Raw genomic sequence first — 12,622 nt, 5'->3', positions numbered from 1 at the left:
GTTAACCTTTGCCTTATGGTACCACTGAGTTGATCACTCACTCCCACTCTAGGACAATGTTTTAAAACACCAACCAAACTCTGTTGTAGATACAAGTGTTGATGGAGCTATGTAGCTGAGATGGACTTCATGGATGAGAAGGAGGAACTCTCCCATATTCAGCTATCAGGCGGGTCTCTGTAGACCTTGTTCTGATTCGATGGGATTACAGGGTTACATGAATTAGTTGGACAGTTACATTTTGAAATTTTATAAATTTTGGAACAAACACTTGTATATATTCAGCCTGGAACAGATTCATACTCCGGATGGTGAAACACTTTCATGTTATAATTCAAGTACTTAAGTCTTCTGCTTGCTTAATTTAATTGCACTTGGAGTATGATATATTATTTTAGATTAATCACACTCATGTTTAATGCACTAATATGGACAATATTTAATCATCATTATCTATGTTGCATAAGTGATGCATCGGATCTCGGGAGTTGAGCCTTTGCTCGACCCTCGATTTTCGGAGCGTTACAGATCTCTCCAAACTTGTATCTTCTAGATCCTAGTGCACTAAGGGAACCATATTAGTGGGTGAGATGAGATATGGATGGTTAGATTGAAAGGAAATAGGGGAAGGTGGGGTTGGAATGGGGTGGATGTCCCAACCTCTCTTGCTGAGGAATGAGAAAGAGAAAGGGGAAATAAGAGGGAGTGAAGAGAGAGAGAGAGAGAGAGAGAGAGAGAGAGAGAGAAAGCCTTTTAAGCTAGGTAATCATTTCTCTCTTGCCTTGGTTAGAGAAGAATGATGATTGCAATAGGGAGTTACAACAAAAGTTGTAGGGTTAGTAGGTTTTCTAGGCTTGTGGGAGGTGTTTAGAGGTAAGTGGTGTAGGAATAGGGCTTAAGTAGTGTGCGTGTGTAGTGTGTGCTGGAAATAGTGCTAAGAGATGGGACTTACCTAAAAATCCATTCACAGTATCCCTAGGTGGGCCACATGACCATGATCAAGGGCTAGAAATGAAATGCACACAACTTATGATCTACATGTCAGATGAATGCACAAGATGGGGCATTGGAACCGCAACGACGATGCGAATAAGATGACACAGGTTTCGGCTCGATTCGAGTTGGGTCAACGTGACCGGACTTAAGGATGACCGCAAACATAATCCGAGGGTCACGGGTCATCGGGATTCGACTGGTAGGACCGCGAGACCAAGATGAACGAAATGCATACTCACACACACACATGCACATATGCGAACTTGGGTAGGGTCTTACAACTCTCCCCACCAACAAAGAAATTTCATCCTCGAAATTGACCAATGCATGACAAAATGAAAAGTAAAACACCACCATCATATAACAATCATCAAAAGAGAAGGTAATACAATCAGCATATATCAATCAACAAACAAATGGGGATAACGCTCTCTAATCTTGGCCTCACGTTCCCAAGACGCCTCGTCCTCCGAATAATGACTCCATTGCACCTTCACTAAGGGAATGACTTTGGTCCTGAGGACTTGCTCCTTCCGATTAAGCATATGAATCGATTGCTCAATGTAGGAAGCATCTTCATGGACCTCGAGTGGTTGCCAATCAATCACAGGAATACTGTCCGACCCACATTTCCGCAACATAAAAACATGGAATACGTCGTGGATCGCGGATAACTCAGGAGGTAAGGCAAGCCTATAGGCCATAGTGCCCATGCGCTCGGTAATCTCAGAAGGTCCAATGAATCTGGGGGCAAGCTTAACTTTCACACCAAAATGAAACACACCTTTCATAGGCGAGACCTTGAGATATACCATGTCCTCGACTGCGAACTCAAGGGGTCTGCGTCGACGAACTCAAAGTAATACTCTGAAACATACTCGAGTATCTGCCACTCTCGCACCATCATTTGAGCTACCAGGCCTCGTGGTTGACGGCTGAGCGCGTCCACCAGCACATTTGCCTTACCCGGGTGCTACTGAAGGTCGAAATCATAGTCCTTCAACAGCTCCATCCATTGCCTCTGTCGCAGGTTCAACTTGGACTGTGAAAATAGGTACTTCAAGCTCTTGTGATTCGAGAAAAGCTCGAACCTGACCCCATATAGATAATGCCTCCAGACCTTCAGTGCGAAGACAACTGCTGCAAGCTCCAATCGTGGGTGGGTTAGTTCAGCTCATGGGCCTTGAGCTAGCGCGAGGCATACGTCATTGGCTTCCCATGCTGCATCAGTACAACACCCAAGCTAACTCTAGAGGCATCAGTGAAAACAATAAAACCCTCACTCCCATCAGGAAGAGTGAGAACATGAGCGACGTGAGACGGTCCTTCAACTCCGTAAATGCCTCCTCGCAGGCGTCACTCCAGACGAACTCGACGCCCTTCCGCGTCAACCGGGTCAGCGGTGCAGCAATACGAGAGAAACCCTCGATAAACCGTCGGTAATATCCCGCTAGACCAAGGAAGCTACGGATCTTAGACGCGTTCATGGGCTGGCCCCACTGACACACTGCATCAACCTTCGAGGGGTCCATAACGATACCCTCCCTTATCACCACGTGATCGAGGAACTTCACCTCCTCCTGCTAAAACTCGCACTTCTCCAGCTTCGCATACAACTGGTGGGTACAGAGGGTCTACAACACAATCTGTAAGTGCTCAACATGGTTCTCCCTAGTCCTCGAATATACAAGAATATCATCAATGACTACCACCACGAACTGATCGAGGAATGGCGAAGACCTCGTTCATCAGCTGTATGAATACGGTGGGCGCATTGGTCAGTCCGAACGACATGACCAGAAACTCAAAGTGACCATAGCGCGTCCGGAAAGCCATCCTCGAAATGTCCTCCTCTCGGACCCGAATCTGATGGTAACCGGAGCGCAAGTCTATCTTGGAAAAATACTATGCACCCTGCAACAGGTCGAATAGATCATCAATACGGGGAAGCGGGTGTCGGTTCTTGATGTTGACTCTATTGAGCTTATGATAGTCCATAGAGGCCGCAACGAGCTATCCTTCTTCACGAATAATACCGGGGCTCCTTAAGGCGAACTGCTGGGACGAATGAAACCTAACTCCCGGAGCTCATCCAACTACTCCTGTAGTTCTCTCAACTCCAACGATGCCATCCGGTGGGGGGTTTTCGAGATAAGCGTGGTATCGGACACCAAATAAATCTGAAATTCCACTTGTCGATGCGGCGATAAACCCGAGATCTCCTGAAACACATCTGAGAACTCACAAATAACTGACAGCTGCTCAATACACCCTGCCACAAAATCCTCGACGACAGAAGCCAAAAAACTAGATAACGGCTCTCCCCTAGGCTCAGCGACAAACTAGAATACTAGCAAGACGGGAATGTGAAACGTGATGGTCCTCGCGGCATAGTCTAAGACGACACAATACTCCGCAAGCCAGTCCATGTCCAGAATAACATCAAAGCCTATCATCGACATCACGAGTAGATCGGCAGGAAGAAACATCTCGCCCACTAACACCGGGCAAGAAGGGCAGCGACAAGTCAACACAACGGACTTCCCCATGGGAGTCGAAACGGCTAAGGCCTCAGACATGGACTCCGATAGAATACCGGTCGATTGACAAAACTGCTCGGCCACAAAAGAATGGGAGGCACCAGAATTAAATAAAACATGAGCAACGTAAGCAGAAATAATAAGAACACCCTCGACGACTCCGCCAATTGATGACTGCGGGTCCTAGCCTGGCGCCTACTGCGTGGGATAAAATCGGCCCTCAGATGGTAAGGGGAGCAAATCAGAAGACTGCGGATCTGGAGTCTGTGCCTGTTGGGCTGCAATACACACTCGACCCAGGGACTGGACATATGGATATCCCATCTGCTACTGCTGCTGTTGTCTCTGCTGGAGAGGTCTACCTAGTTGCCTCTGCTGAGGAGGAGCCAGTGGTGGTTGGAAGCTGCACTCGTTGCTGTTGAGGAGGATAAGGAGGAGGCAATTGCGGTGGCCTTTGCTGCTGCATGGGGAGAGGGCACTCACGCCTCTGATGACAGGCCTGTTTATAACTGAAGCAAACACCGAAAAAGGGGCTGAAAGATGGAGCAGCTGGCTGTGCTGATGATGATGATGGAGCTGCTGACCGAGCCGAAGGTTGCCGAAACTTTGATCTGCCCCTCCTCTGCTAACGGTGCTGCTTGAAACTGCTGGCTGGTGCTCTCCTCTTCCGATCTCCACCGAAAATCTGCTCTCTCGATCTTTGGGTAATAGCCCAATCCTCCTTATAAACCAATGCCCGATGGACAACCTGATTGAACATCTCCAAACAATGTCCCACCACACGGCTACGAAGGGCAGGACGCAAACCAGTCATAAAGCGACGAACCCTCATCTTCTTATCGCTGGTAAGATGAGGAGTAAATCTAGACAAGGCTAAGAAATGGGCCTCATACTGTAATACTGACAAATTGCCCTGAACTAGGGTCTCAAACTCGATCGCCCTCTGGATTTGAACATGCTCGGGGAAGAATTTCTGGTTAAAACGAACCACAAATTCCTCCCAGGTCCAAACGAAATCTGGACCGGCCATCCTGGATACGGATGACCATCAATGACAAGCCTCACCCTGAAGAAGATAAGTCGCAAGGGATACCCTCTGATCGGCTGGACACTACATAGTGTCAAAAATTCTCGCGATCTCAGTGCGTCATGTCTCGGTGGCAGAAGGGTCGGGATCACCCCTGAATCTCGGAGGGTCATGTTGTCTAAACTCCCTAAAAATAGCGCTAGCACGTGACAAATCACCCTGATCAGATACTAGAGTAGCTACAGGCTGACGAGTCTGCAACGCGGTAGCGACAAGCTGCATCAGCTGCTGAAAATACTTGGCTCCTATAGGCACTGTCGGAAAAGTAGGAGCGGCACTCGCCTCGGGCGAAGGCACAAGTGTGACTGACGGGGTAGGAGCCTCTGTAACCAAAATAGTAGGCTGAGGAGGGTGAATCGGTGGGGGAACTGGAGCAATTGAGGAAACGAGCGCTACGAGCTCAACAGGAGGCTGAATCGGGGCCTCAGGAATCGGGTCCTCAATAACGAGAGCAGGATGCGCTCAAGTAGAATGGGTATCTAGGGTGCCTCATCTACGGGCACCATGACTACGGGTGCCACGTGTAGGTGGCATCGTCTACAAAATAACGATAACGTAAGGAATCAAGACAATTACAGGCTTAATATGGAGTGAAAGGAAGGGTCTCAGGACACTACTTGTCCTAAGCTTTTAGCAGACATGTGATGTTATCCTGAGTTATTCCAGAATTACTTGTTATGCTCTGATACCAACTCCTATCACGCCCCAGACTCGGTAACCAGACTCATAAGGAACCCAATAGCCGGTTCTGGCCGTAACAGCATCCGTAGTACCCCATTCTCAGCTCCTGAGGTAGGTTCAGATCTTGGAATCCCACAAGGAGGATTTCCATAACCTATAACCATTTCTAATATGAGCATACCTAAGATCACAACAAGTAAAATCTCGAAAATAACAAAGGAACACATTGCAAAATCAACTATGAATTTGAACTTTTACAAGCTTTCATAAGGTCCAAAAGGACATACATAAGATAATAAAAGAAGAAGAGAAAAGTCTGCAACACTGGGGTCCTTAAGCTCAACTCTACTCCAAGTTCTGCCGCTACGATGCCTGGATCTCCTGCATACATTAATCATGCATAAGCTTATAAAAGCTTATAGGGTGGTGAAAGTGTTTTACAATAGTGCGCAGAAGAATAATAGGAGGTACAGGAAGGGAAACATGCTCAATGACAATATCACTAGCCTTACCAAGGCTTGTCATGAATACGATGCAATGAGTACTGGGCGCCTTACCAAGGCAATGCATGAAGGGGCTTATAAAGCTGATGTGAATGCGATGCAAAGTAATGCTAGTGCTCATAACCAATCCACATATCAAGTATATTTTCAATCATAAGGAAATCACTGGGGTCCATTACACTGCTGGATGATTGCCGCTCTACAGACCCTGTATAGTCAAACGAGTGTAAGAGACTTCACTACCCGCCTGTGGATAGCCAATCACCAGCAAGGCCTGATGGTAGTGGACCCATTTATGAGTTGGTCAGACTCAGCCTAGCAATGCCTCCTTACATCAGGTAAGTAAGGCCACACCCCTACCCAACTGACTACACGATAGTGGGAGTCGCGGCCTAATGGTATAATGCCCACGTGCGCTCATAGTTTTCACTCGGTCACGGCGTTAGGGCAAATCCTTGGTACCATGAAAGTATTGAGAATTTCAGCCATGGGCATCCTATGCACCCTGTATGCTTAAGTAATATTTTCAGTGTCCACACATATGGCCATCCACGAACGTCCCTATGGAGGCACGACCCTGGTGAAGCAAGAGTGGTATCATCATGAAATGCGATTACAATGCATGAGTCACACATACGAATCATGCACAAGCTTTAGGCACTCAATGTGCACAAGGGGAGAAACTCCATCCCTCTATGACTACCACACAATGCAATCAATTCACACAGATAATGCATATGGGTCACAATGATGTAAGTACGTTACCTGTAGAATATATTCCTCCTTCCCAAGGAGGGACAAGGTCTAGGTACATAGACAGGTGCTCTAATGAGAAGTGAAGTCCTCTATTGGGGCCCCAATACTTTGGGATAACACACAAGCTAAGAGAGTCATAAAGCCTCAAGGAGGAAACGATCCTAACAAGGTCCAAGCTGGGCCTTCAACTACCTATAAGGGCCCTATGGGCCTACCTTAGGGCCACCAAGGAGGACATCCGACCTCAACTGGTCCCAAAAGATAGCCCACTATGCATATAAAGTAAAGTCCAAGGCCGAAGCAAATCCATGGCCTAGTGGGCCATACATTAAGCCCAATACATAGGCAACATGGTGGGCCCTCAAGCAAGGTTTGGGCCCAACCATAAAGGTCATGAGTCCACTCATTGTGGTGGGCCTATTGGGAAGCCCATTACTCCAACATATGGGTGATCCTTATATTAAGAATAAGTAAGTTGGACCTCACATCTCGGCCCAAGTATGAGTTTATTTTAATGGGCAAGCAAGGGCCTAACTACTTAAATATTTGGCCCATAAAACCCATCACAATGGCATGATAATATAGGCCCCAAGGGTCCAATGGGCCTATCAAAAAGTTTCAAGACAATGGGCCTAGAAAAACCCAACAAATAACTAAGAAGACTAGTCCAATAAAAGCCTGATTGGAACGGGCCTTAAATATGCACTAATTAAGCCTAAAATCTAATTAAAAATAGGGCAAGATATGTGTAACAATATCCCTAAATTTGGTGGACCATGCTGTCCCAAAACATCCATTTATGGGCAGCAACCATGGGCCTATTGCTGAAATTCCAGCCCACCCACAATCTGACATTGCTGGAAATTCAAAATTTAATTTAATTATATGTTTATTTTTATTCCTGGTGACCCATACATATCATAGGAGGGTCCACCAGATAAAGGGAGTGGATTAAACACATAAATCAGATGGGCCATGCTGTTGGACTGGACATCCAGTAGCTGCCTAATGGGCTGGGCGTCCCATGTGTAGGCAGCTCTATAAGCCTGGGTATTTGGCCTAAAAACTCATCCAATGGGCCCCAATTAGATGCTACAAAAGGGGAAGATGATCAAGTCTCCTATGGACCCCACATGGATAAATGGTGGGATATAGAATACATTTAGATGGGCCCACAAAGTAGCCTGGACAGCCAGCCAAGGCTGGACACCCTAGCCTGGGTGTCCTAGCCTGGTGGGCCACTCCAGGATGCACCACGGATAGTACAGGGCCCCGATGGCCCTAAAAATTTGTAGGGTGATACTTCCATGGGTGGGTCATACTTTTTAAAAATTTTATAATTTTTGGATAACTGGAAGTATTTTAATTAATTTAAAGAAAATAGTATGTCCAGAAAATCTGTCTGACCTGGACGTCCCAAAGTGGTGGGCCGGTTCAGCCCTTGCCACGGTGTGCATAGGGGTCCGTTGGCCCCAAAAATTGATAGGTGGGTCTTAACATGAGTGGGATACCTCTATACAAAATTTCATAATTTTTTGATGATCATAAGTATTTTAATTAAATTAAGGAATATAATCTGTCTAGAAATTCTGTTAAGTACAGAATTCTACATAGACCATGATTGAGCACCCAATGGGGTGGGCCCTGGATGTCCAAAAATTGGGAAATTTAAATTTAAACCTTCCCACATATATGTAGTATAAGTTAGGATCTACCAAAGTGGCCCACCTGATCAGAAACTATTTTAAAATTTTGAGTTTCCAAATTGCAACCTTGCTGGAATTACAACAGAAATTTCAACAAGGTTCCCATATTGGCCCACTCTTTTGGAGACCCAAATGAGGTCAGTTGAAGCTGAAATTTAGCATGATTATAGGTGGGACATGTACCTTTAAAAATTATATATCACTTGGTGCAAAACTCTCCACAAAAGCTCCAAATTCTTGCCTCAAATTGGCTCAAAAATCAGTCTAGACAGATTTGGACAACAACATGTAATTGAAAGAAATTAAATATAGACATCATTTAAGATGAGATTTAACCCCCAAAAATTATGTTGTGAACCACCCCAGTGGGCATCACAAATATTTAGACCTTTCTCATCATCAAAAACCCCTTGCAGTGCCCCATTTAGGTGGATTTTGGGACCACATGTCTAAGGATGGACTGCCATGGACGTCTAACCTCCATGGATGGTCTGGATTTTTGTTGGTCCACAAGGTGGGCCACATATGCATGATCAAAATGCTAACATTAGAAAAATAAAGGATCGGCCACAAGAGGAGGGGCTCCGCCACATTGAGGCCCTCCCCTTCATCAATCACACCACACATTTCATTGATTTACATGATACAACATAAATCAAACACATGCATGTCCTAGAATCAAGATCAATGGTTGGGATACCATCCCAACCATGATTCTAAGGTCTAGATGACCTATCATGCAATGGAATCCAAATAATCCTCCATGATGGGACCTATAAAGGGAAACCCCATGCATGGGATATGCATGTATGAAATAGGCCATTTGGCCACATCTAAGGAATGATGTAGGATCTCCACCATTGATTGGTGGGTCCTACACTTCCCATATGAAAGAAAAAGAGATCTAAGAGTATAGAAATGAAAATCCTACATCGTAGAGGTACACCCACCTTAGATCTCTCTAAACTTGTATCTTCTAGCTCCTAGTGCACCAAGGGAACTATATCAATGGGTGAGATGGGATATGGATGGTTAGATTGAGAGGAAATAGGGGAAGATGGGGCTGGAATGGGGTGGATGTCCCACCCTCTCTTGCTAAGGAGGAATGAGAAAGAGAAAGGGAGAAATGAGAGGGAGAGAGAGAGAGAGAGAGAGACAGAGAGAGAGAGAGAGAGAGAGAAAGCCTTTTAAGCTAGGTAATCATTTCTCTCTTGCCTTGGTTAGAGAAGAATGATGATTGCAATAGGGAGTTACAACTAAAGTTGTAGGGTTAGTAGGCTTTCTAGGCTTGTGGGTGGTGTTTAGAGGTAGGTGGTGTAGGAATAGGACTTAAGTAGTGTGTGTGTGTAGTGTGTGTTGGAAATAGTGCTAAGAGATGGGACTTACCTAAAAATCCGTTCACACTATCCCTAGGTGGGCCACATGACTATGATCAAGGGCATGAAATGCACACAACTTATGATATACACGTCGGATGGATGCACAAGACGCAGCATCGGAACTGCTACGACGATGCGAACAAGATGGCACAGGTTTCGGCTCGATCCGAGTCGGGTCTACTTGACCGGACTTAAGGATGACTGCAAACATAATCCAAGGGTCGCGGGTCACCAGGATTCGACTGGTAGGACAGCGAGACCAAGATGAACAAAATGCATACTCACGCACACATGCATACATGCGAACTCGGGTCGAGTCTTACACCTTAGCCTAGGATGAAGTAGATCCATAGCTCAGGTGGCCCCCACTACTTAATTTAAGTCGTAATCGTTGGTTCTCGTTAATACAGTGGTCAGATTGATTCTTGTCATGCCCCAAACTCGAAAATCGGGCTCACAAATTTCTCGATCGCCGAATCCGGCGCCGACAACTTAGGCTAGGTTTGTATTTATGCCAAATTTGGTTACACGGTAACACTCGAGTACTGGAAAGTACGTGATGTTACAATCTACCCGCCTTAAAGAGAGTTTCATCCTCGAAATTCAGTACTTCTACCGTGGACAGGAATGATGACAGTCTAATTATCAATGCTTCTAAGTATTCACTAATTCCCTTTAAAGGTTGTACGTTTGTACAATGTATATGAGTAATTATGAAAACTGGAGTTATTACAATCTACCCCCCTAAAAAAGAATCTCGCCTAGAAGATTCGATAACGTTCATTCAATTTGTTAATAATACTCGTAAAATCATCTTAAGGGTGTTCCCTATCTCAAATACATCCAAGTGGGCTATCACAACTTGGATTTGACGGGTTACTTCTAAATTTTACCAAAACTCTTAAGTCTCTAGTCTAGCAGATCAACTAGCATGTTTAGGTCCTACTAATAGTTAGAAATCATCCCAGCACTAACAAGAACTAGGGGATCATCCTATTGCTTGCCAACGATAGAATTTCTTATAGTATTTACTAATATTATAAGTTTATTTGGGTGGCTAATAATCATTTCTTGTCTTTATTTCTTTTACTCCTAATGATAGTTCCCTGTTGTCCATAGTACAATACAATTTCTATCTTTCAGTGTCTAGGCTAACACGATTAGATGGTCGTAGTAGGTTTGAGCCCGATACATCATTCATCTGTCTGCACAGGACAGAGGATTTTGGTATCCATTCGTAATCCGGTTGAACCTCGATCCTTTACTTGATCAGAGCATTGGAATCATTGAGATTTGCTAGGACTTCGAATTTGAGCCAAACTAGGTCAACCTCGTTTAAGTATGGTTCTATCAACTCGTGATTCTGAATATTCTAGACTCTTGAGAAATATCATGTAATCTTATATCCTCATACATGACAAGTCTAGGTGGCCCATTACGCTTCCACTGCGCACTCTGGTCATCTAGGTTTAATGCAAAAATTTCAGGACCAGGGTTCTTATATGAAGCCTAAGTTTAGAATTTTGCTAAATCCATCTGGGCTTTCAAATCAATTTTCCAATATACGTAGTCCAGAGTTAAAAATTCACCTAAAATTCTATAATTCCATCTCTAGTAAATTTTTACGTGGTGGAACTATAGGAAATGTCACCTCCAAGTAAGGAGACGTATTAGGGAATCCAAGCTACAATTCCTACTACGATTCTTAAGTTTAGAGAGCACTCGTGTCCAATCAAGCGTACAATATGATGGTTAAGGAAAATTCCTACAATTCCAAGTTAGTTTCATTTGCCAAATCTTATAACAATATTATTTCTAACTTTTAAGAAAATTTTGAAAAAGTTCAAATTCTAAGTTTTTCTAAGGATTGTTTATTGAGAGTCCAATTCGAGGAATTTTCATCATAATTCCCATTTGCATCATAGTGGGCACTTATTCCCTACAATACCTAAGCTTAGTCTCTAAGTTCAGACAACTACCCTGGTAGTTTATAAGAGAACCAAAATTTCCACTTCTAAGTTCAATTGACTAACTTAAAATGTTTAAAGGGGGCCTAAGTTCATTTCTAAGTCTTTTTGTTCATCCAAACAAGTTTCTAGGGGCCTAAAATTTTGAGTTTTGCTAAATCTGTTCTAGAATTCAAATCTAGTTCCAATATGCTTATGCTAGGGTTGCAATTCTACCCAAAGTTTTATAACTTTACTTCATCAAAATGGGCCTCATGACATGGGCCTTATATATATATCAGATAGGCCACACCAACGGCCACAATTACATTAATATAAGCCCCATCTCATGGGCCTTATAAATGCCAAGGTGGGCCTCAATGGATGGTCACAATTAAATCAAGATGGGCCTCAATCCATGGGCCCTAATACATCACAATGGGCCTTCTAAATGGGCCATAAATATGCAACAGGTGGGCTCTACACAGCTTACTGGAAACTACTGTGGCCCTTAAAAGTTTTGAATGGTGGATTTCACTGTCCACATATTTCAGTGGTGGGGTCCATAGAACCTTGAGTGACGACTCATTCTTAGTTTCGAACCAAGAAATGAGCTTTTAAAATGGAATTGGACGGTTTGGATAGCACGTCGATGGAGTCCCACGTGGAATGGGTTGATAGATGAATAAAACACATGCATCATCAAGGTTCCGTTCGTTGGACGGTGTGAATAAAATGGATACATCATGGTGGGTTCCACCTGTCCAAAGTGCGTGTGACAATACATACAACAATGGTGGGTTCCACGTGTGTGTGCCTACCATAATATTTGCCATCTAACCTCTTTGTAAGGTTAAACAGTGAAAGGAAAACACAAATTTCATCTTGATCCAAAATCTTTTATGGCCCACAAAACGGTTTTAATGGTTAGAAATTCAATCTCACTGTTTCTAGTGTGGCCATCAGTTGGATGGATGGAAATTTGGAGGCAACGACCGAGTGTGCCACCTCCGTGAACGGTGTGGATG

The 12,622-nt window shown here is 44.3% G+C and overlaps 1 protein-coding gene across 1 annotated transcript; it reads right to left on the bottom strand.

Annotated features, from left to right (window-relative positions):
- Window positions 1–4,161: 4,161 nt before the first annotated feature.
- On the bottom strand, window positions 4,162–4,566 carry LOC131225138 (uncharacterized). The gene has a single exon (XM_058220586.1). It carries the CDS (start codon window positions 4,564–4,566, stop codon window positions 4,162–4,164), a length of 405 nt encoding a protein of 134 aa, XP_058076569.1.
- Between the last annotated feature and the right edge of the window lie 8,056 nt (window positions 4,567–12,622).

This window comes from Magnolia sinica, chromosome 2 (assembly GCF_029962835.1).
Source record: "Magnolia sinica isolate HGM2019 chromosome 2, MsV1, whole genome shotgun sequence".
NCBI classification, from domain to species: domain Eukaryota; kingdom Viridiplantae; phylum Streptophyta; class Magnoliopsida; order Magnoliales; family Magnoliaceae; genus Magnolia; species Magnolia sinica.
This window is presented reverse-complemented; position numbering and strand designations above follow the sequence as displayed.